The sequence below is a fragment of the Hyperolius riggenbachi genome, chromosome 7 (genome assembly GCF_040937935.1).
Source record: "Hyperolius riggenbachi isolate aHypRig1 chromosome 7, aHypRig1.pri, whole genome shotgun sequence".
Classification (NCBI taxonomy): Eukaryota; Metazoa; Chordata; class Amphibia; order Anura; family Hyperoliidae; genus Hyperolius; species Hyperolius riggenbachi.
Genome location: NC_090652.1, coordinates 315620144 through 315645809, shown reverse-complemented (window position 1 = coordinate 315645809; position 25666 = coordinate 315620144). Strand labels below are relative to the sequence as shown.

General features: G+C 47.9%; 1 protein-coding gene across 1 annotated transcript in view; it reads left to right on the top strand.

Annotated features, from left to right (window-relative positions):
• Positions 1-25666, top strand: part of ADCY5 (adenylate cyclase 5) — a 210094-nt gene that overhangs the window by 136036 nt on the left and 48392 nt on the right. The window contains exons 4-8 of the mRNA XM_068246219.1: positions 14338-14449; positions 15619-15746; positions 17308-17466; positions 19687-19828; positions 24752-24892. Coding sequence (XP_068102320.1) covers positions 14338-14449; positions 15619-15746; positions 17308-17466; positions 19687-19828; positions 24752-24892 — 682 coding nt within the window. The remainder of the gene's footprint in view (positions 1-14337; positions 14450-15618; positions 15747-17307; positions 17467-19686; positions 19829-24751; positions 24893-25666) is intronic.

Genomic DNA, 25666 nt, shown 5'->3' with positions numbered 1-25666 from the left:
GGTCTCCCGACCCCTGCAGGGTGTCTTCCCGGAATCTGTGTTATCACATCGCTGTTTCTCGTTTCTCCTCGCTGACTTTCACCAGATCGGTCATTTTTCTAGGTGACACCAGATTTATGGCTTCTCCTGTGTGGACGGTGTGGAGTAATTAATAATAGTGACCTAGATTAGTGAGTGCGATTACAGCGCACCTGGCATACCGCACAGATACCGCAGCTGCTGCCGCCGGTGCTGCTGAACTCAGGTTCCAGGGCTTCCCGGCACATTCCAGTCCCACAACCACAACACCTGGAACCAGCACACAGCCAGAGATGTCCGACATATGACCGTCCAGATGTGGTCTCAGTGTCTTCCTAATAGGAAATGCTACATGGGTGTGTCACTCCGCTGTAATAACTGGATCAGGTTCTGTACTCCAAAGGGAGCATATTATACTCCAACCCCCCCCCCCCCCCCCCACCACCACCACCACCCGCGTACTCTTGTCAGGAGAAATGTGGAAAGGAGAATTGTGTACCACTGTATACCCTGTATTGTTGCCATAGTTGCAGAGTTGTGACATTTCAATCTCCTTTATTCCAAACCATGTATTGTTTCCATGGTTGCAGAGTAGTGAAATTGTAACAATGTGTATTCCAAATCCTGTACTGTTGCTATGGTTGCAGGGAGATGAGAATTAAACAGCGTTGTATGGGAGCATTCTGCCCCTGCACAGTACTGCTGCACAGGCACAGAACGCTCTCGGCAGTGGGAGTGCGTTGAGGTGTATGCGTAGCTGAGCCGCGCATGCACAAAAGCTCATGACTAGCTATGACTGACAGGCTTACCGGGAGTCATAGCGCCAGAACAGAAGGGCTGAAGAGTACTTTGAGGGAGGCCACAGTCCTCATGGGGCCATGGGGATATGTGGCAGTACTTCCCCTGGCCACACCTCTGTCGTATCACCATGGTGATTTGTGTCAGTACTACCCCTGGCCACACCTCTGTCGTATCACCATGGTGATATGTGGCTGTACTACCCCTGGCCACACCCTTTATCGTATCCCCATGGTAATATGTTGCAGTACTACCCCTGGCCACACCTCTATCATATCACCATGGTGATATGTGGCAATACTACCGCTGGCCACACCTCTATCATATCACCCTGGTGATATGTGGCAGTACTACCCCTGGCTACACCTCTATGGTATCACCATGATGATGTGTGGCAATACTACCCCTGGCCACACCTCTTTTGTATCCCCATGGTGATATGTGGCAGTCCTGAAAAGGGTTTCTATTTTTTCATCTGTGGAGTGTCTAGTAACAAAGTCCTTATTATCTGAGAATTAGTCTGTGAATACCCCCCTCTTTCTGCATGACCTGTCGCACGTGTCGATAATGTGAATTATTAGCACTAATATCACGCAGCGCCTTGTGAGGCCAATAATATGGCCGCGTCTCGCTCACCTCATTGTGCGGCTGCAGAGACTGGAAATTGTAATCTAATTGTCCCTCCTCATCGTCCACCAGGAATTGCCAAATTGGCTTCAATTGAGATGTGACAGGAAAATGGCGGCGGTGTTCATCTAAAGCTGACATTCCTCATAAAATAAAGATTTATGAGGAAAAAGGGCACATGTGGGACTTAGTTTCCATGGAGATGCACTGATTAATTTTATGTGTGACCCCCGGTGTCTCTCATTTAGATGCACTGTGAGTTGTGAGACACTGATACATTGTATATAGATGTACTGCATGTTGTGTGACACTGATACATTGTATCTGGATGTACTGTGTGTTGTGTGACACTGATACATTGTATATGGATGTACTGTGTGTTGTGTGACACTGATACATTGTATCTGGATGTACTGTGTGTTGTGTGACACTGATACATTGTATCTTGATGTACTGTATGTTGTGTGACACTGATACATTGTATCTGGATGTACTGTGTATTGTGTGACACTGATACATTGTATCTGGATGTACTGTGTGTTGTGTGACACTGATACATTGTATATGGATGTACTGTGTGTTGTGTGACACTGATACATTGTATCTGGATGTACTGTGTGTTGTGTGACACTGATGCATTGTATATGGATGTACTGTGTGTTGTGTGACACTGATACATTGTATATGGATGTACTGTGTGTTGTGTGACACTGATACATTGTATCTGGATGTACTGTGTGTTGTGTGACACTGATACATTGTATATGGATGTACTGTGTGTTGTGTGACACTGATACATTGTATCTGGATGTACTGTGTGTTGTGTGACACTGATGCATTGTATATGGATGTACTGTGTGTTGTGTGACACTGATACATTGTATCTGGATGTACTGTGTATTGTGTGACACTGATACATTGTATATGGATGTACTGTGTGTTGTGTGACACTGATACATTGTATCTGGATGTACTGTGTGTTGTGTGACACTGATACATTGTATATGGATGTACTGTGTGTTGTGTGACACTGATACATTGTATCTGGATGTACTGTGTGTTGTGTGACACTGATACATTGTATATGGATGTACTGTGTGTTGTGTGACACTGATACATTGTATCTGGATGTACTGTGTATTGTGTGACACTGATACATTGTATCTGGATGTACTGTGTGTTGTGTGACACTGATACATTGTATATGGATGTACTGTGTGTTGTGTGACACTGATACATTGTATCTACATGTACTGCATGTTGTGTGACACTGATACATTGTATCTACATGTACTGTATGTTGTGTGACACTGATGCATTGTATATGGATGTACTGTGTGTTGTGCGACACTGATACATTGTATCTACATGTACTGTGTGTTGTGTGACACTGATACATTGTATCTACATGTACTGCATGTTGTGTGACACTGATACATTGTCTCTGGATGTACAGCGTGTTGTGTGACACTGATACATTGTATCTAGATGTACTGCGTGTTGTGTGACACTGTTACATTGTATCTGGATGTACTGTGTGTTGTGTGACACTGATATATTGTATCTACATGTTCTGTGTGTTGTGTGACAATGATACATTGTATATAGATGTACTGTGTGTTGTGTGACACTGATACATTGTATATAGATGTACTGCGTGTTGTGTGACACTGATACATTGTATCTGGATGCACTGTGAGTTGTGTGACACTGATACATTGTATCTGGATGTACTGTGTGTTGTGTGACACTGATACATTGTATCTAGATGTACTGTGTATTGTGTGACACTGATACATTGTATCTAGATGTACTGTGTATTGTGTGACACTGATACATTGTATCTGGATGTACTGCGTGTTGTGTGACACTGATACATTGTATCTGGATGCACTGTGAGTTGTGTGACACTGATACATTGTATCTACATGTACTGTGTGTTGTGTGACACTGATACATTGTATATAGATGTACTGTGTGTTGTGTGACACTGATACATTGTATATAGATGTACTGCGTGTTGTGTGACACTGATACATTGTATCTGGATGCACTGTGAGTTGTGTGACACTGATACATTGTATCTGGATGTACTGTGTGTTGTGTGACACTGATACATTGTATCTGGATGTACTGTGTGTTGTGTGACACTGATACATTGTATATAGATGTACTGCGTGTTGTGTGACACTGATACATTGTATCTGGATGCACTGTGAGTTGTGTGACACTGATACATTGTATCTACATGTACTGTATGTTGTGTGACACTGATACATTGTATCTGGATGCACTGTGAGTTGTGTGACACTGATACATTGTATCTTGATGTACTGTGTGTTGTGTGACACTAATACATTGTATCTACATGTACTGTGTGTTGTGTGACACTGATACATTGTATCTACATGTACTGTGTGTTGTGTGACACTGATACATTGTATCTACATGTACTGTGTGTTGTGTGACACTGATACATTGTATCTGGATGTACTGTGTATTGTGTGACACTGATACATTGTATCTGGATGTACTGTGTGCTGTGTGACACTGATACATTGTATCTTGATGTACTGTGTGTTGTGTGACACTAATACATTGTATCTACATGTACTGTGTGTTGTGTGACACTGATACATTGTATCTGGATGTACTGTGTGTTGTGTGACACTGATACATTGTATCTGGATGTATTGTGTGTTGTGTGACACTGATACATTGTATCTGGATGTACTGTGTGTTGTGTGACACTGATACATTGTATCTGGATGTACTGTATGTTGTGTGACACTGATACATTGTCTCTGGATGTACTGTATGTTGTGTGACACTGATACATTGTATCTACATGTACTGTATGTTGTGTGACACTGATACATTGTATCTGGATGTATTGTGAGTTGTATGACACTGATACATTGTATCTACATGTACTGTGTGTTGTGTGACACTGATACATTGTATCTACATGTACTGTGTGTTGTGTGACACTGATACATTGTATCTGGATGTACTGTATGTTGTGTGACACTGATACATTGTATCTACATGTACTGTGTGTTGTGTGACACTGATACATTGTATCTGGATGTATTGTGAGTTGTATGACACTGATACATTGTATCTACATGTACTGTGTGTTGTGTGACACTGATACATTGTATCTGGATGTACTTTGTGTTGTTTGACACTGATACATTGTATCTACATGTACTGTGTGTTGTGTGACACTGATACATTGTATCTGGATGTATTGTGTATTGTGTGACACTGATACATTGTATCTAGATGTACTGTGTATTGTGTGACACTGATACATTGTATCTGGATGTACTGTGTGTTGTGTGACACTGATACATTGTATCTGGATGTACTGTGTATTGTGTGACACTGATACATTGTATCTGGATGTACAGTGTGTTGTGTGACACTGATACATTGTATCTGGATGTACTGTGTGTTGTGTGACACTGATACATTGTATCTACATGTACTGTGTGTTGTGTGACACTGATACATTGTATCTGGATGTATTGTGAGTTGTGTGACACTGATGCATAGTATCTGGATGTACTGTGTGTTGTGTGACACTGATACATTGTATCTGGATGTATTGTGTATTGTGTGACACTGATACATTGTATCTAGATGTACTGTGTATTGTGTGACACTGATACATTGTATCTGGATGTACTGTGTGTTGTGTGACACTGATACATTGTATCTGGATGTACTGTGTATTGTGTGACACTGATACATTGTATCTGGATGTACTGTGTGTTGTGTGACACTGATACATTGTATCTGGATGTACTGTGTGTTGTGTGACACTGATACAGTGTATCTGGATGTATTGTGAGTTGTGTGACACTGATACATTGTATCTGGATGTACTGTGTGTTGTGTGACACTGATACATTGTATCTACATGTACTGTGTGTTGTGTGACACTGATACATTGTATCTGGATGTATTGTGTGTTGTGTGACACTGATACATTGTATCTGGATGTACTGTGTGTTGTGTGACACTGATACATTGTATCTACATGTACTGTGTGTTGTGTGACACTGATACATTGTATCTGGATGTATTGTGAGTTGTGTGACACTGATACATTGTATCTGGATGTACTGTGTGTTGTGTGACACTGATACATTGTATCTGGATGTATTGTGTGTTGTGTGACACTGATACATTGTATATGGATGTACTGTGTGTTGTGTGACACTGATACATTGTATCTGGATGTACTGTGTATTGTGTGACACTGATACATTGTATCTACATGTACTGTATGTTGTGTGACACTGATACATTGTATCTACATGTACTGTGTGTTGTGTGACACTGATACATTGTATCTGGATGTATTGTGTGTTGTGTGACACTGATACATTGTATCTGGATGTACTGTGTGTTGTGTGACACTGATACATTGTATCTGGATGTACTGTGTGTTGTGTGACACTGATACATTGTATCTGGATGTACTGTGTATTGTGTGACACTGATACATTGTATCTGGATGTATTGTGTGTTGTGTGACACTGATACATTGTATCTGGATGTACTGTGTGTTGTGTGACACTGATACATTGTATCTGGATGTACTGTGTATTGTGTGACACTGATACAATGTATCTGGATGTACTGTGTATTGTGTGACACTGATACATTGTATCTGGATGTACTGTGTGTTGTGTGACACTGATATATTGTATCTGGATGTACTGTGTATTGTGTGACACTGATACATTGTATCTGGATGTACTGTGTGTTGTGTGACACTGATACAATGTATCTGGATGTACTGTGTGTTGTGTGACACTGATACATTGTATCTACATGTACTGTGTGTTGTGTGACACTGATACATTGTATCTGGATGTATTGTGAGTTGTGTGACACTGATACATTGTATCTACATGTACAGCGTGTTGTGTGATACTGATACTCTGTATCTGAATGTACTGTGTGTTGTGTGACACTGATACAATGGGTTGAATTCACTAAGCATTATCGCATTCAGTAAAGCAGAAAAACGCTGATTATACTAGGTGCCCCCCAGTATAGATAGCCAGGTATAGGTGCCCCCAGTATAGGCAGCCTGGTATAGGGGCCCCCAGTATAGGTAGCCTGGCAGAGGCGTCGCTAGGGCCTTTGATCCGGGGCACCAGCCTGGAACCTGTTGCCATGGTGCCCCGGATCGATTGATTGGCAGGAGGGGGCACTGGGCGGACTGACAGGGAGGAGCGCGCAGTTAAAAACTCACCTCCGATCGCAGCCTCCAGCTTCTTCCGACTTCCTCCCTGGTGTCCGTCGCCTTAGTTACAGCGCAGCGATGTCATCACAGGGGGCGCGGTTACCAATGCGAACTACGCCGGGGAGGTAGTCGGAAGAAGCTGGAGCCTGCGATCGGAGGTGAGTTTTTAACTGCCCGCTCCTCCCCACCGGCCCGCCTCCTTACTCCCGCCTCCTACGTTGGGGGCAGCTACCTATCTAATCTACCCTAGGGGCAGCTTCCTATCTAACCTACACTGGGGGCAGCTACCTATCTAACCTACGCTGGGGGGCAGCTACCTATCTAACCTATGCTGGGGGCAGCTACCTATCTAACCTATGCTGGGGGGCAGCTACCTATCTAACCTATGCTGGGGGGCAGCTACCTATCTAACCTATGCTGGGGGGCAGCTTCCTATCTAACCTATGCTGGGGGGCAGCTACCTATCTAACCTACGCCGGGGGCAGCTACCTATCTAACCTACGCTGGGGGCAGCTACCTATCTAATCTACCCTAGGGGAAGCGTCCTATCTCACCTATGCTGGGGGCAGCTACCTATCTCACCTATGCTGGGGGCAGCTACCTATCTCACCTACACTGGTGGTAGCTACCTATCTCACCTACGCTGGGGGAAGCTACCTATCTAACCTACGCCGGGGGCAACTACCTATCTAACCTACGCCGGGGGCAGCTACCTATCTAACCTATGCCGGGGGCAGCTACCTATCTAACCTACGCCGGGGGCAGCTACCTATCTAACCTACGCCGGGGGCAGCTACCTATCTAACCTACGCCGGGGGCAGCTACCTATCTAACCTACGCCGGGGGCAGCTACCTATCTAACCTACGCCGGGGGCAGCTACCTATCTAACCTACGCCGGGGGCAGCTACCTATCTAACCTACGCCGGGGCAGCTGCCTATCTAACCTACGCCGGGGGCAGCTGCCTATCTAACCTACGCCGGGGGCAGCTGCCTATCTAGCCTACGCCGGGGGCAGCTACCTATCTCACCTACGCCGGGGGCAGCTACCTATCTAACCTACGCCGGGGTCAGCTACCTATCTCACCTACGCCGGGGTCAGCTACCTATCTCACCTACGCCGGGGTCAGCTACCTATCTCACCTACGCCGGGGTCAGCTACCTATCTCACCTACGCCGGGGTCAGCTACCTATCTCACCTACGCCGGGGGCAGCTACCTATCTCACCTACGCCGGGGGCAGCTACCTATCTAACCTATGCCGGGGGCAGCTACCTATCTAACCTACGCCGGGGGCAGCTACCTATCTAACCTACGCCGGGGGCAGCTACCTATCTAACCTACGCCGGGGGCAGCTACCTATCTAACCTACGCCGGGGGCAGCTACCTATCTAACCTACGCCGGGGTCAGCTACCTATCTCACCTACGCCGGGGTCAGCTACCTATCTCACCTACGCCGGGGGCAGCTACCTATCTCACCTACGCCGGGGGCAGCTACCTATCTCACCTACGCCGGGGGCAGCTACCTATCTAACCTACGCCGGGGGAAGCTACCTATCTAACCTACGCCGGGGGCAGCTACCTATCTAACCTACGCCGGGGGCAGCTACCTATCTAACCTACGCCGGGGGCAGCTACCTATCTAACCTACGCCGGGGGCAGCTACCTATCTAACCTACGCCGGGGGCAGCTACCTATCTAACCTACGCCGGGGGCAGCTACCTATCTAACCTACGCTGGGGGGCAGCTACCTATCTATCTTACGCTGGGGGCAGCTACCTATCTATCCTATGCTGGGGGCAGCTACCTATCTAACCTATACTGGAGGCACCTACCTACCTACAACCAAGCAAAGCCCCAGGGACCCAGCCCAGCAAAGCAGAGCCCTCAGCAAAGCAAACCCCCCAGCCTAGCAAAGCCTCCTGGTCCCAGCCCAGCACAGCATACAGCCAAGCAAAGCCTAGTAAAGCCCCCCAAAATGCCCCCAGCAAATTGCAAAGCCCCCAGCAAGTCACCTAGCAAAGCCAGGCCGGCTCAACATCATCGCCAGCCAAGCTGTCACAGCCAGGCAGCCCAGCATAACCGCCAGCCGAGTACAGCGCACAGGCCAGCCAGCCGAGGACAGAAGCCAGGTGAGGGGTTTATATATGTGAAATACTGCCTATTGAATATATTTAAGTTACGCCACAGCTATGTTCATGTACATTTGGCCTCACCTATGACCACGCCCACTTTGCACACACACTCATTGCCTCTTGGTGACCAGGGGTGCCCTGGATCTCCCAGGAACCTAGAAACACCCCTGTAGCCAGGTATAGGTATCCAGGTATAGGTGCCCCTGGTATAGGTAGCTTGGAATTGGTGCTGCCAGTATAGGTAGCCTGGTATAGGTGCCCCCTGTATTGATAGTCATGTATAGGTGCCCCCAGTATAGGTAGTCTGATATAGGGTCCCCCAGTATAGGTAGCCTGGTATAGGTGCCCCCAGTTATAGGTACAGGGCTGGATTTAGGCCAAGGCCACCGAGGCCATGGCCTAGGGCACCACAGGAGCAAGGGCACTAAAGCAGCAGGCTAAACTGGTGCAGCATTTGCAAGCTTGCAGATGCTGCAATGCAGGGAGATCAGGCGAGCACCTGACCTCGGCTTTGGAGACTGAAAGGAAGAGGAAGCTTCTGCACTGGAGACAAGCGGAGAAATGAGTGACACTGATGGCTGCTATGGTGGAATTGAAAGGGGGGGTGGAAAATGGCGGAATTAAGGCAGTCATCTGGCTACCTATACTGGAGGGAAAGGGGGTGGAGTCATCTGGCTACCTATACTGGAGGGAAAGGGGGAGGGGTCATATGGCTACCTATACTGGGGTGGGGTCATCAGGCTAGCTATACTAGAGAAAAGGGGGAGGGGTCATCTAGTTTATACTGGAGGGAAGGGGGAGGGGTCATCTCGCTATCTATACTGGAGGGAAGGGGGGAGGGGTCATCTTGCTACCCATACTGAAGGGGGGCAGCTGTTGACAGTGGCCTTGGGCAGTAAAGAGTATAAATTCGGCACTGTATAGGTAGCCTGGTATAGGTGCCCCCAGTATAGATAGCCAGGTATAGGTGCCCACAGTATAGGTAGCCTGGTATATGTGCTTACAGTATAGGTAGCCTGGTATAGGTGCCCTCAGTATAGGTAGCCTGGTATAAGTGCCCCCAGTATCGGTAGGCAGGTATAGGTGCCACCAGTATAGGTAGCCAGGTATAGGTGTCCCCAGTATAGGTAGCCAGGTATAGGTGCCCCCAGTATAGGAAGCCAGATATAGGTGCCCCCAGTATGGGTAGCCAGGTATAGGTGTCCCCAATATAGGTAGCCTGGTATAGGTGCCCCCAGTATAGGTAGCCAGGTATAGGTGCCCCCAGTATAGGTAGCCTGGTATAGGTGCCCTCAGTATAGGTAGCCTGGTATAAGTGCCCCCAGTATCGGTAGGCAGGTATAGGTGCCACCAGTATAGGTAGCCAGGTATAGGTGCCTGCAGTATAGGTAGCCAGTTATAGGTGTCCCCAGTATAGGTAGCCAGGCATAGGTGTCCCCAGTATAGGTAGCCAGGTATAGGCGCCCCCAGTATAGGTAGCCTGGTATAGGTGCCCCCAGTATAGGCAGCCAGGTATAGGTAGCCAGGTATAGGTGCCTCCATTGGTATTGATTGGTATCTCATTGACGTTCTCTAGTAACCGGTAATGGTGAAGGTGGATTTCTTGCAGGGCTGATTGAGGCTGATCTCAGGTGATCCGCTCTCTGCACTAATAAACACCCACAAGGGGATGCTGAAGGTCTTATGGGGGAAAAGTGTGAATTGATTGGCTAATTGTCTGTCTGTTCTTTGCTAAGTCAGCTCAGTAGCATCTAATTGCCCCCACAAGGAGGAGCAGCCCCAGGGGGCCGAGCGGTGTGCCGCTAATCCGCATTCACCTTGGAGTCACAGTGAATAATGATTCTGTGCATCCCCTATCATTACCGTCCCTACCTGCTGATCCGCTGTGATGTCCTGATTTCCAGGGACATCCCAGGGTCGGCCACCATTGCTGAGTGACTGCTGTGGGTACAGACACACATATACACCACAGACACAGAGCCAGAGACATCGTGATAACAAACAACTCACATCACATGACCTCTTAAAGTGTACCAGAGCTGTAAAATAAAGATTTTATCCATACCTGAGGCTTCCTCCAGCCCCATGCGCTCCAATCGCTCCCACGCCGCTGTCCTCCGCTACAAGAACCGGGTCCTGTCACTGACGTCAGTCGGAGCCAGTCTGGCGTAAGAAAAGTGCTCAGCTGCTGGAGAGATATGCAAAGAGCGCATTTCTCCTGCGTAACTGGCCCTGAATGACGTCAGTGACGGGACCCGGTTCCCGAAGCTGCGGGCAGCGGAGGACGTTTAACTAGAAGAATAGCACTGCGGCTGCGCCACCGCGGCATCAGAAACTTACTGCGCAGGCGCAGTACAAGAAAACTCCTTATTGCACCTGCGCAGTAAGCTCCCAATAACGCACGCGGGAGCGAGGAGGCGTGTAGCCATGGCGGCGCACCCGCAGTGCTATTCGTTTAGTTAGACGAATAATTGTCAGGTGACCTGCAGCAAGGAACGGAGGGGGCTTCAGTGACGGCGTAGGACTTGATAGCTGCAGGGGGCGGTAGAAGCCCCAAGTAAGTGACACTTTTTTTGTTTTTTTAAAGGCCTCAGAACCCCTTTAAGGATCTGATCCACCGTGACGGTTGCCAAACGTCATTCATGTAATTGCATGCCTGTACCGGCACAAGATCGTGGAAATGACTGCCGTTAGTAGAGCATTTCTATAGCAGCTGAAGGACTAAAGGCTACACACACCATGCAATTTTCACTTCAGATCCTATTTGAGCGGGTGATCAGATCGATATTCAGGTCTGATATCAATCAGATATAGAAGAAATCTAACATACACACGATTTTTCCAAATTCCGATTAGATTTCTGATCATTTTTCCAATAAAATAACTCTAAAGGACATACACACGCAATCATGCAGCATGATTGATCTGCCTCTGATTGAGAAAGAGATCAGTTGTGAGCGGGGATCGCTGGCAATCAGTAAGCTGTATATTTTTCCCGATGTGATCATTTTCTCGATTGGAAGTTGGATGACCATGCAATCTTCATTTCAGATCCAATTTGAATCTGAAGTGAAGATTGCATGGTGTGTACCAGGCATTGAGGCTTTTGCCTCTTACAGGTCCACATGTCTCCATGACTACAGCTCCTGTGCCATATTATGGTCTGTTGTTTTAGATTGTGAGTGATTGTTGGGGGGAGGGGTTAGTGGGGTGAGTTGGCTGTTTGCATTAATTGGAGAAACTTTGATCAGTGAAATAAGGAACTGATGAAATGGAACTTAAAAGGAATTGGTGTTGTCATTTTTCTTATGTGATCCTTAGGGCCTTTTTCCACTAGCCTGCGATTTGCGATTTGCTTCTGATCGCAAATCGCAAGGTACATTAAACTAATGGAAACTGCAGCAGCAATTTCCATTAGTGCGATCCGATTGCGATGCGATTTTGGTCAAAGCGCAATTGTCGTCCTGCCGCGTTTTGTATGCGATTGAGCTGGACTATAATGAGTATAGTAGCTCAATCGCAATCGCATGGTGGAAATTGAAACGCGATCGCATTTCATAGTGGAAAAGAGCCCTTACACAGTCCCCCAATGTCAGTGAAAACGTCTGGCATGACTCTATTCTTGTCTCCACCCACAGAGAGGCTCCTCCCACTCATCCCTCCCCTCCCTCAGTCATGGGGATGGTCAGAAATTTTGATTAAGGTGTGACCAGATTCCAAACGGCACACAAAGCTCCCTCTTTTAAATGCACTCCCTATGAACCTGACCTGGGGTACCCAGAAAGCTCACAGTGACCCAGAACCACTAGGAGAATACAAGCAGAGAAGCCCATCTGGCAGCACAGCTGCCCGAGGAAGAGGAGGAAACCCACGAAATGCTTTATCACTTTCAGTAAAGTGTTCTTGCCAGTCTGGCTTTTTGTAGTCATTAGGGCGGAGTACGTGTCTGTTGTGTACCACAGCCTCACGCTAATGACATTTTCCTGTCACTTTGAGCTCCACTATTTGAGGTTATCTATTTAGAGGAGATATAAAGAGACAATGATTTATTTATTGTTAATTATTTATTAAGTACTCCAAAAATTGTGACGCGTTTCGTGAGTTCTTAGTCCACTTCCTCAGACAGTGAAAACAGGAGCAGCTGCTGCATATCTCAGAGCAAGCGTGTTGCCTCCGTCATGTGCTGAGGTAAGCAGCAGCTACTTCTGTTTTCACTGCCTGAGGAAGGGGGGCTGAAATCCACGAAACGCGTCTCAATTTTTCGAGTACTTTATAAAAGAATATTGATGACAATTTCTTGCTGGCTCTTCTATGAGGAGGTACGGTAAGTTTTTTCCTTCCCCTCCTTCTCAACAATTTTAAAAGTCAAATTCCTTGTGAGTGCAAACTTACTTGGCCAAATAAATTGATTCTGATTCTGATTAACTTGTTTTAATCTGAGTGGCGCATCTCTTTTATCCGCCTACAATGTATCTATTTGTAGCTCCACCTACTGCTTTTTACAAGTCAATACTATCAGTACAGGAAGGTTGCTGTTTTACTGCTGTGTCATTCAGAATAAGCCATTTCTGTAGAGCTGAGGATTGTTGGTAGATTTGGATACAGGAAAATGGAATCAGATAAACTGACGGACTGGCGTCGCCGGTCCTGGGAGACGCGGAGAGTCTGGAATCTGCGAACGTGAAATAGTTGTATCGGTCGGCAGAGCGCAGCGACGGGAGCAGCAGAACGCCGCGTGACGCCGAGGGGAATTCAAGAGGACATTTCGTTCCTTATCTGCTGACGTTCCCGGTTTCCATGTAACGTGTGCACGAGACGTGTCGCTCTGGGAACCGCCGTCATATCTGCTGTACAGACTGTTTATTCTGTGATAGGAGAGCGCTGTGAGTACACTGAGGACAGAGCCTTACCCTAGAGATACCTCGCCCCCCCCCCCAAGCACACAGGGGACACACAGTGCCATATTTATGTCCTTTTAAACAATACCAGTTTCCTGGCAGTCCTGCTGATCTATATGTTTGCAGTAGTGTCTGTATCACACCTGAAACAAGCATGCAGCTAATCCAGTGACACTTCAATTAGAGCACCTGATCGGCATGCTTGTTCAGGGTCTATGGCTAAACTTATTAGAGGCAGAGGATCAGCAGGACAGCCAGGCAATCTGCATTGTTTGAGAAGAAATAAATATGGCAGCCTCCACATCACTCTCGCTTCAGGTCCGGTGTACTGAGGTTCTCTGCTGATTTGGAGTGAGATAATCATTCATTTTTGGTGAAGACCATTGTAGATTGCCCACCAGATGTCTGTAGAAGAGATTTATAAAAGAAAATTCTGGATTTATAAGATGGATGCTGTAAGATTTTTGTAGGAGGTGTTGGGTCCGCAGGGTGTGATGTTGGGTTGGAGCACTTAATTTGCACAGTAGGAAGTGGTAATCATTGCAGGAAGTGATGACAGATATTGATCCTGTATCTCTCTATCTTCTTCTCTTGCAGTATCCTCTTCGCGGACATTGAAGGCTTCACGAGTCTGGCGTCGCAGTGCACCGCGCAGGAACTGGTCATGACCCTCAACGAGCTGTTTGCCCGATTTGACAAACTGGCAGCTGTGAGTTTATTACCTTATCGATCAATATCCCAACAATCAGAGTTCTGTTAAATCCTGATTAAACACATAAATAAACCAAAACACCCTCCGCGCCTTGCATGTGCTTCCAGTGCCTCCCAGCATCCCCTGCTGCAGCCGGACCAGTGCAGCGTTTCACCGAAGGGTATTTATAAGGTTCCAACCAATGGGATCTGAGAAATCCAGAGATGTAGTAGAATGCTCAGAGCTGTATCTGGTGAGCGTTTCACCGAAGGGAATTTATAAGATTACAGCCAGTGGGATCTGAGAAATCCAGAGATGTAGTAGAAAGCTCAGAGCTGTATCTGGTGAGGGATGTCTGGAGTGAATGAATAATGAAACTAGCACAACATACATCCTCCTAACACTAGAGGGGGAGATAGGACTGTTCTCCACAGGTGGTCAGTCCCTTTTTTTCCGTAAATCAGGCAAAAAAGCAAACAATCATTAACCCTCTGCACTCAAACACTCACAAAAAGCTCACAACTAGAAGAACAGCGCTGAGGTTCCTTCTGTAAGGGTCCTTACTTTACCCACACCAGCCAGCAAGGAGCAAACATTTTATATAATGGTGTGAGTAGCGTAGTGTGTGCTTCACTGGTGATTTGTAGAATGACTTATGCGAATGCATGTGTTCCCTAGAATGGTAGAGCCTGCCAGGCCACAGCGTGCGTCTGAGGTTCATGAGCATGAAATGTTTGGTTGCTGACTGGTGTGTGTAGAGTAGGGTCCCTTTTGAACAGAGGGAACCTCATCGCTGGTGAAAGGGTTTAGTACAGAATGCTTTTTTTCATGCAAACTATTTTGGAAGTGAATAGCCTCTATTAGTGCAACCGAATACAACTTGCATTCCAGTTGTTTTTCTCATTACTAGAGTTTCAGCTTCTCGTGAGTGTTTGGATGGGAAGGGTTAATGATTGGTTGTATGTAAATTGACCACTCCCCTCAGCACCTCCTCCCTCCTTTATATCCTGGGCCAGGAACAGGAAATAAATATGGCAGCCTCCATATCTCTCTCAGTTCAGGTGTCCTTTAATTGCACTCTCAAAAATCTGGTACAGCCCCCACAAATTCCAGACTTTCCATTTGTCTGATCATCGCTAGTGGACAATAATGTATTTCTCTCTGTTTCTTGTCGCCATTTCCTGCAGGAGAACCACTGTCTGCGGATTAAGATCCTGGGCGACTGTTATTACTGCGTCTCGGGTCTCCCGGAGGCCCGCGCTGACCACGCCCACTGCTGCGTAGAGATGGGGCTGGACATGATCGAAGCCATTTCGTAAGTAGTGCTCTGACCTAGACAGTCCAATAGCGCAAACGCCGGATGGTGGATCCTTTCTTTTGTGAATTTTACAGATTTTGTTATTTAACTTTCTGACCTCCGTCAGCTGAGATGGTTAATGAGATGCAAAAAATTCTAGCTTGCATGCAAATATAATGAAAATTTATGCATATGGGAATTGGGCCAGTCCGATGCATATCTCGATGATTTTCATTGGTCCGGTTCCAATCTGCATACTATTTGCATAATATTTGCATCCTGCATATTATTGCAGTCCAGCTGGAATTAACAGCAACTCACTGGCGAGTGGCGACCTCTAGCTGTCAGTGGAATAACTGCGCACAAACTCCAGCAGTCAGGAGGGATGACCAACCAACAGCCCCTCCAGATGCCCCACCCCAAACCCAGCGATGGTGACTGACTAATGCTCATTGGCTGGGGCAGCAGTAGTTGTTGGCGGGTTCCATAACCTGATTTCTGCCAAAGTTTTGGGATTGGTGGTGAGAAAAGTTCTGGGCTACATTCATTTTTTACACCCCTGAGCATCTTTCCATATAAAGCAACCTCTATTCTGTTTGCAGCCCCTCTTCTTTGTGCAGCCCTCTCAGTGTAAAGCAGCTCCTATTCTGTGTGCAGCCCTCTCCATATATATATCAGCCCCTATTCTGTGTGCAGCCCTCTCCATATATATATCAGCCCCTATTCTGTGTGCAGCCCTCTCCATGTAGAGCAGCCCCTATTCTTTGTGCAGCCCTCTTCATGTACATCAGCTCCTATTCTGTGTGCAGCCCTCTCAATATAGACCAGCTCCTATTCTGTGTACAGCCCCTCCATGTAGAGCAGCCCCTATTCTGTGTGCAGCCCTCTCCATATATATATATCAGCCCCTATTCTGTATGCAGCCCTCTCCATTTAGACCAGCCCCTATTCTGTGTGCAGCCTTCTCAATATAGACCAGCTCCTATTCTGTGTACAGCCCCTTCCATGTAGAGGAGCCCCTATTCTGTGTGCAGCCCTCCATATAGACCAGCTCCTATTCTGTGTACAGCCCCTCCATGTAGAGCAGCCCCTATTCTGTGTGCAGCCCTCTCCATATATATATATCAGCCCCTATTCTGTATGCAGCCCTTTCCATTTAGACCAGCCCCTATTCTGTGTGCAGCCCTCTCAATATAGACCAGCTCCTATTCTGTGTACAGCCCCTCCATGTAGAGGAGCCCCTATTCTGTGTGCAGCCCTCTCCATATAGACCAGCTCCTATTCTGTGTGCAGCCCACTCCATGTAAATGAGCCCCTATTCTGTGTGCATCCCTTTTCATGTAGAGCAGCCCCTATTCTGTGTGCAGCCCTTTCCATGTATAGTAGTGTCTAGTCTGTGTGCAGCCCCTATTCTGTGTGACAACCCAAGTGTGGCAGCAACCCCATTCCATTATTGCTGCCTGTTATAAAGTCATTCTGCATCTCTCCCCTAACTCTGTTTTCATCCCCGTTTCTGCATGAATTTATTTGTACCCCTAGAAGGCTTTCTCATGTGTGTGTTCTGTGTCTCCCCCTACAGGCTGGTGAGGGAAGTGACAGGTGTGAACGTCAACATGCGGGTGGGAATTCACAGCGGCCGTGTGCACTGCGGGGTCCTGGGGCTGCGCAAGTGGCAATTCGATGTCTGGTCCAACGACGTCACTCTGGCCAATCACATGGAGGCCGGGGGAAAAGCGGGGTGAGTAACCATGGAAACATCGCGGGGTGCTTCCCTGTGCAAAATATTCCCACAATTCACAAAACGCCCAAATATATCCCACCACTATCGGTTGTGGAGACAATCTCTGACTGTCAGACGTCAAGATGAATAACATTTATATTGCGCTTTTCTCCTGGCGGACTCAAAGAACCAGAGCTGCAGCCACTAGGGGGCACTCTATAGGCAGTAGCAATGGTAGGTCAGAGCTGCAGCCACTAGGGGGCGCTCTATAGGCAGTAGCAGTGTTAGGCCAGAGCTGCAGCCACTAGGACGCGCTCTATAGGCAGTAGCAGTGTTAGGCCAGAGCTGCAGCCACTAGGGGGCGCTCTATAGGCAGTAGCAGTGTTAGGCCAGAGCTGCAGCCACTAGGACCCGCTCTATAGGCAGTAGCAATGTTAGGCCAGAGCTGCAGCCACTAGGGGGTGCTCTATAGGCAGTAGCAGTGTTAGGCCAGAGCTGCAGCCACTAGGGAGCACTCTATAGGCAGTAGCAGTGTTAGGCCAGAGCTGCAGCCACTAGGGGGCGCTCTATAGGCAGTAGCAATGTTAGGCCAGAGCTGCAGCCACTAGGGGGTGCTCTATAGGCAGTAGCAGTGTTAGGCCAGAGCTGCAGCCACTAGGGGGCGCTCTATAGGCAGTAGAAGTGTTAGGCTAGAGCTGCAGCCACTAGGGGTAGCTCTATAGGCAGTAGCAGTGTTAGGCCAGAGCTGCAGCCCTTAGGGGGCGCTCTATAGGCAGTAGCAGTATTAGGCCAGAGCTGCAGCCACTAGTGTGCGCTCTATAGGCAGTAGCAGTGTTAGGCCAGAGCTGCAGCCACTAGGGGGCACTCTATAGGCAGTAGCAGTGTTAGGCCAGAGCTGCAGCCACTAGGGGGTGCTCTATAGGCAGTAGCAGTGTTAGGCCAGAGCTGCAGCCACTAGTGGTAGCTCTATAGGCAGTAGCAGTGTTAGGCCAGAGCTGCAGCCACCAGGGGGCACTCTATAGGCACTAGCAGTGTTAGGCCAGAGTTGCAGCCACTAGGGGGAGCTCTATAGGCAGTAGCAGTGTTAGGCCAGAGCTGCAGTCACTAGGGGGCGCTCTATTGGCAGTAGCAATGTTAGGTCAGAGCTGCAGCCACTAGGGGGCTCTCTATAGGCAGTAGCAGTGTTAGGCCAGAGCTGCAGCCACTAGGGGGTGCTCTGTAGGCAGTAGCAGTGTTAGGCCAGAGCTGCAGCCACTAGGGAGCGCTCTATAGGCAGTAGCAGTGTTAGATTAGAGCTGCAGCCACTAGGGGGCACTCTATAGGCAGTAGCAGTGTTAGTCCAGAGCTGCAGCTACTAGGGGGCGCTCTATAGGCAGTAGCAGTGTTAGAGAATCTAGCCCAAGGACTCCTCATTGAATAAGTTGTGGCTTAGGCTAGGTTTCCATTGCTGCGAATCCGGGCCGATTCCCCCCCACCCCCTACGAATTCGGATGGATTTTAGCAGGCTATAGAAGTCTATGTAAGCCATCTTTCCTGCAGAGGCCCTGCAGCATAATTCTGTGCGGGACTGTCGGAATACCATATCCGCACATAGCACGGCTAGAAGGATTTGGCTGCGAGACACGAGCAGCTGTTCCGGCATCGAGCCTCACAAGACGCATGCCGCGCACAAGTGGAAACATAGCCTTACTGAACAGGAAGAGCCGAGATTTGAACCCTGGTCTCCTGTGTCAGAGACTGAGGCTTTATCCAGTACCAGCCACACTGGTCACGACTGAGATTGCCAGGGTCACATCCTATGAATATTTAATGACAATTATAATATATTTCTGTGCAGATAATTCCTCTATTTGCATTTTCATTGCCCTGAAATGATATCGATCTGACCTTCAGTGATTGTCTTATGTATAAAGGGATTATTATATAATAATTATATGCTTATTCCAACTAGTTATGGAAGACTGACAGCGATGTCTCGTCCGAAAAGTTAGTAAAGTCAGAAAAAAACCCAGATTTTTTATGTTTTGTGTTTCCTGTAATAATTATTAATAAATCATACGATGCTATCTTTTGTATCCCAGAAACATGCGTTTCGTGAGCAAACCCCCCTTCTTCAGGAACCTCTAGCAAGCTTAGTGGCTACATTGGGAATATGCGTCTCTATAGTGGGAACCGGGTGTTTTATTCTCCTCAGTTCTTCTTCTTGTATGAATGTTACTTTTCTCATTCCTCTCTCAGGCGGATTCACATCACAAAGGCGACTCTGAACTACCTGAATGGCGATTACGAGGTGGAGGAGGGCACCGGAGGGGAGCGAAACGCGTATCTAAAAAAACACAACATTGAGACCTTCCTGATTGTGCGCTGCACACAGAAGAGGGTGAGTCCAGCATTTCCCAGCACCACCAGCGGGAGCCACGCCCCTCTGTGGTCACATGGGCAGGGTGGAGAGGGATTGCTCTAACACCTTAAGCCATTCCTCCCTGGTAAATGCAAGCCTGTCATGCTTCAGTAGGCGTGTCTTTGTATAACTGGCCACGCCTACTATGGCCACGCCCACTATAGGGAATGGGAGGGGGGTGTAGGCCTTAGGAGGGTGTCGAGGAAAAGTTGATATTCTGTTAACTGCAATGGCACTATATATACTGACTTAGCCATAGCAACATAGGCTCCGCATTTAAAAGTGAATGATTGCATAAAAATGGTAGAAAAGTAAAGTTCCGCTACACCAATGGCTGGGTGAAAAAGTTCTCCATTTATTGTTACATCAGTGGGTACAAAAAGTTAAAAAAGCTATTATAAGTTTAAAAAGCTATAGCTTTTTTAACTTTTTGTACCCACTGATGTAACAATAAATGGAGAACTTTTTCCCCCAGCCATTGGTGTAGCGGAACTTTACTTTACTTCTGGTTGCTGAGCTGTGCTAGTTCCTGGCTCCCTCTGTGTGTGGGTGTTGCGGGTCCTCTCCTGTTTTGCTTTATTGCATAAAAATGATTGGAAAAAAAAAGTGAATGGTTGCTGTAGTAAATAGACGCAATCATTCGTTAAAAGTTTTTAGTTTTTTTTCTGTAGTGAACGGTTAGCCCCTATGACTAATTGACCCCTTGCGTCATCCACACTTAGCCTTTACGAATGGCTGCCGCTGATGGGTGAACGTCTGGAGCCCGACTCTGTATAGATACATCATTGTGCTGCTGCCTAGCAAGTGATAAATGAGTTATTGCTGTATTAACTGCTAAAATGCCACAATTGTCACACCTTCAATGATGATTGGCCAATCACTGACCAATCTTACCACCTCCATGTAGTATGAGGGCTACCCACACAATCTGCTCATAGTATTCAATATCTGTTGGCCCTTCTACTGCATGGAGGTGGTGAAATTGGCCAATCAAAACTGAAGGTGTGTACAGGCATTAAAACCCCGAAACCTGAAGTGGTTAAGCTGTACATTTTTGGCATGGACCCATCTCCTAGCTCCCAACTGTCCCGGTTTTGGAGCCCTGTCCCTCTGTCCCTCTTTCCTCCTCATTTGTCCCTTTTTCAGGACTTTGTCCCTCTTTCTATGTAAATATATAGATTTCTCTACTAAAAAATGTGATTGACTCTAAACTTTATTCCCATTCTTTAAATTGATGTATTACTAATTTTAAAATGTTAATATGAAGGAAAATGAACCAGGATAGAAAGGACCAGTGTGGTTTGAATTATAAAACAATATTTTTTTCTTATGAAATCTTTATGGTATGCGTGACTAGGGGTGTGACGGGGGCGTGATAATGGATGTGGCAGAGGCGTGGCTTAAGTGTCCCTCTTTCTCATCTCAAAAAGTTGAGAGGTGTGCCATCTGTATAAAAGTCCTAGAAAAAGAGGTAAAATGTACTCTGATGACACAGACCACAGTAATCCTTTCTGACCTCCGACCACACAACCCAAAACTAAAATAAATATTTCCTGTGAATTGTTTGGTGATAATTGGGGTGTGTGTCCCCGCTGTCAGCCCTCCCCCCGGTCTCAGCACCGGCGGCAGCCATGTTTTTGGAACGCTCTGAGCGCGGGGTTTGCGGGCTGAAATGGGTTATCGTTGCGTTCCGGTGTAATCGCGAGCTGAATAGATGTTCTGTAATCTGCACGTCCTCACGTCGCCTCTCGCGGCAGCTGATAATAAACAGACTCGCCGCCCGTCATGAGCCGCGATCATCAGCTGCCGCAGAGAAGGGAACGTTTTTTGGCTGTGAGATTTGGATCTGAGCTGCGAAATCCAAGTTTATCAGAACTGAACGCTGCAGATCATTAAATCGCTTTTCCAGGCCCGGATTTAAACAATCTCGGGATAAGCAGATCGTCTGAACGCTCCACTTTTTTTGGACACATTAGGCATCTGCAGCTAAAAGTCTAGTCTTAAAGAACAACTGTAGTGAGAGGTATGTGGAGGCTGCCATATTTATTTCCTTTAAAACAATGCCAGTTACCAGGCATCCCTGCTGATCCTCTGCCTCTAATACTTTCAGCCATAGCCCCAGAACAAGCATGCAGCAGATCAGGTGTTTCTGACAGTATTGTCAGATCTGACCAGATTAGCTACATGCTTGTTTCTGGTGTGATTCAGACACTACTGCAGCCAAATAGATCAGCAGGGCTGACAGGCAACTGGTATTGTTTAACAGGAAATAAATATGGCAGCCTCAATATTCTCACTTCAGTTATCCTTTAAAAATTTAGGCGCATGACCTGAAAGAGGCTGGCTGAAGGAGTTAATAGCGAAGGCTTTTTTTTCACGGGAAGGTGAACTGTGCGCTTGTCTGGCCGCGAGTGACTTCCACTGCGATTAATGGCAGCGCTTGTAACCCCTCGCGTGCCGAGAATCACGGTGCCAGTACTATCCATTATTAGCCGCTGATAATCGACGGGGGAGGGGGATTATAAAGCAGTGTTGGTGATCCGGGGTCAGCCCCCCTCCTCCCATGGAGCCCCCATAATCCCCGTGGTGAGAAGCGTGTGACCCCAGCGCAGAGTTCGTGACCTCGATCTCCACCGGAGGCCGATTCTCACAGCCTCTCCCGCCCCACCGCAGGGACAGCGCGACCCCCGTCCAAACACGCCGCTAATCCCCGGATTCCACTGATGATTCTACTTATTGCATTTAATGAAACACAAATATACTTCTAATGAGAAGAGGGAACATCATATGCAGCGCTCAGATTACTGCTGGACCAACGCTGCGGCCAATCAAAGCAAAACAACTCCCAGAGGAGAAAACATGGAGGAACTAATGAGAGGTTCCCATAGACCCCTTCCCCCGGCACGCAGAATGTGTATCCCAGGGGGGGGGGGGGGGGCTTGTCAGCGGTGCGGGGGGGACTTCTGTGTGCCAAAGCGAACTATAACACTCACAATAAGAGGAAATCTGTCTCTCAGCTCCTGACCCCCACCCCATCATCGCATGTCCCAGAGATGGATTAACATGTAACGGGGCCCTAGGGAAGGTAGGGGGGCCCCCTTGTTGTCCTTTTGGTGAGCTGAAGTGGAGAGAGGTCAGAGAAGGCGGCTGGAGGGCCACTTGATATGATACCCACTGGGCCCCAGGCATCTGCCTAGGTTGCCAGGTTGATGATCCTGCACTGTCCTCCCAAATATCCATCTGCCGAGTCCATTCCCTTAAACTTAATAGGAGTAACGCAAAACATATCTGTCTACGATTTATGTCCCTCCCCCACCTGTAGAAAGCACCCCAATAATTCCAACTTGTAATGCCCCCCCTCACCTGGTTTGGTGAACTCTTGGTCTCTGGTGAGGGGGGCTCTCAGACTGGAAGTTGATGGAGGAGGGTTGAGGGTCATCTGCTCTGTTTAATTATTGGTCTTGATCATGTTTGCAGTTGAGGGGGAGTGATCTCAGGCTGGCAATTGAGGGGGGAGTGTTCTCTGGCTGGCAGTTGAGGGGGTGGTCTCAGGCTGACAGTTGAGGGGGAGTGGTCTCAGGCTGGCAGTTGAGGGGGAGTGGCCTCAGACTGACAGTTGAGCAGTAGTGGCTTCAGGCTGGCAGTTGAGGGTTAGTGGCCCCAGGCTGGCAGTTGAGAGGTAGTGGCCTCAGACTGGCAGTTGAGGGGGAGTGGTCTCAGACTGGCAGTTGAGGGAGAGTGGTCTCAGGCTGGCAGTTAAGGGAGGTGGTCTTAGTCTGGCAGTTGAGGGGGAGTGGTCTTATGCTGGCAGTTAAGGGGGAGTGGCCTCAGGCTGGCAGTTGAGGGTTTTTTTCTCAGGCTGGCAGGTGAGGGGGAGTGGTCTCAGGCTGGCAGTTGAGAGGTAGTGGCCTCAGGCTGGCAGTTGAGAGGTAGTGGCCTCAGGCTGGCAGTTGAGGGGGAGTGGTCTCAGGCTGGCAGTTGAGGGATAGTGGTCTTAGGCTGGCAGTTGAGTGGGGTCGGTCTTAGACTGGCAGTTGAGGCAGGTTGGTCGTAGGCTGGCAGTTGAGTGGGAGTGGTCTCAGGCTGGCAGTTGAGGGTTAGTGGTCTTAGGCTGGCAGTTGAGGGGGGTTGGTCTCAGGCTGGCAGTTGAGAGGGGGTGGTCTTAGTCTGGCAGTTGAGGGAAGTGGTCATATGCTGGCAGTTGAGGGGGAGTGGCCTCAGGCTGGCAGTTGAGGGGTAGTGGCCTCAGGCTGGCAGTTGAGGGGGAGTGGTCTCAGGCTGGCAGTTGAGGGTTAGTGGTCTTAGGCTGGCAGTTGAGGGGGGTTGGTCTCAGGCTGGCAGTTGAGGGGGATGGTCTCAGGCTGGCAGTTGCGATTCCGATTCAGATTCCGCATTTTAATCGTTTTTTACATCTGATTCCGATTTTGAATCGTTACTGCATGCTGCATTTTTCACGTTTTTCTGTTGAATGTATTCAGGGAAAATTGGAATTGAAAATCGGAAACGGAATCGCAAAACAGATTTGCAGTGTGCAGGAAGCCTTAGTCTGGCAGGTGAAGAGGAGTGGTCTCAGGCTGGCAGTTGAGGGGGGTAGGTTTCAGACTGGCAGTTGAGGGGGGTTGGTCTTAGGCTGGGCAGGTGAGGAGGAGTGGTCTCAGGCTGGCAGTTGAGTGAGAGTGGACTCAGGCTGGCAGTTAAGGGGGAGTGGCCTCAGGCTGGCAGTTAAGGGGGCATGGCCTCAGGCTGGCAGTTGAGGGGGAGTGGTCTCAGGCTGGCAGTTGACGAAGGAAGGGGGCAGTTGATTGGCAGTTGATACAGTGAAAGCCTGGTGGGCTGGGATTGTCTTTTGGGGGAATCACTCAGGCAATGACTCCTCTCTCTCTCTGTTTTTCTTCTGAGCAGAAGGACGAGAAAGCGATGATTGCCAAGATGAACCGCCAGCGCGCCAACTCCATTGGACACAACCCGGCACACTGGGGCATGGAGCGGAACTTCTACAACCACCTGGGCAACAACCAAGTCTCCAAGGAGATGAAGAGGATGGTGAGTACTTGCCTGGCATCGGGGGTGGGGTATATACGGGGGCACAGTTCCTCCCACAGACCTATCCTATGATTTGGTGCCACTATAGTGTGATTCCTACCCTTCTACTGCACTATAGCGCACTGCACATGTTGCCACCACTACGGCGTGTGCATGCGCGGAGCGCTCCTGGCTGCGGGTGCCTGCGCACTAAATGCCCGAACCGGAAGAGGCTGTTGGGGGGCATTTAGGTAGCAAATGAGGGGAACGGGGGGGAACCGGGGGAGCAGTGGGCATGAGGACAGCTTCCCATACATGCCTGGTCCCCTTTTTTCAGAGTTCAACTCTACTCTCTGGTATCTAAGGCAAGAATTTTCCCTTTAACCAGGAGACCATGTTGAAGGTGATATAGTAACTAGTGAAGAGCTGAAATTTCACCTTTGCCTAATTTCGCATAACAATTTGCAATTACGACAAAAAAAAATTGTAATTCGTAACTTTTGCAAATATACGTAAATATTCGTTTTTGACGTAAATTGGCACATCACTACTCCAGCGAAAAAAGTAAGCAGTTAAAATCTGACAGAACTGACAGGTTTTGGACTAATCCATCTCCTCATGAGGGATTCTCAGGGATTTCTTTGTTTTCAAAAGCGTTTCCTGAACAGCAGTTTAACTGCAAAACAGTAAGATACCAACCATCTTCCCTACTCACTTGCACACTATTTTGTGAGTTAGAATTAGCAACTGCCGTTCTGCTTTTGCTTTGACAACAAAGAAAACCCTGAGAATCCC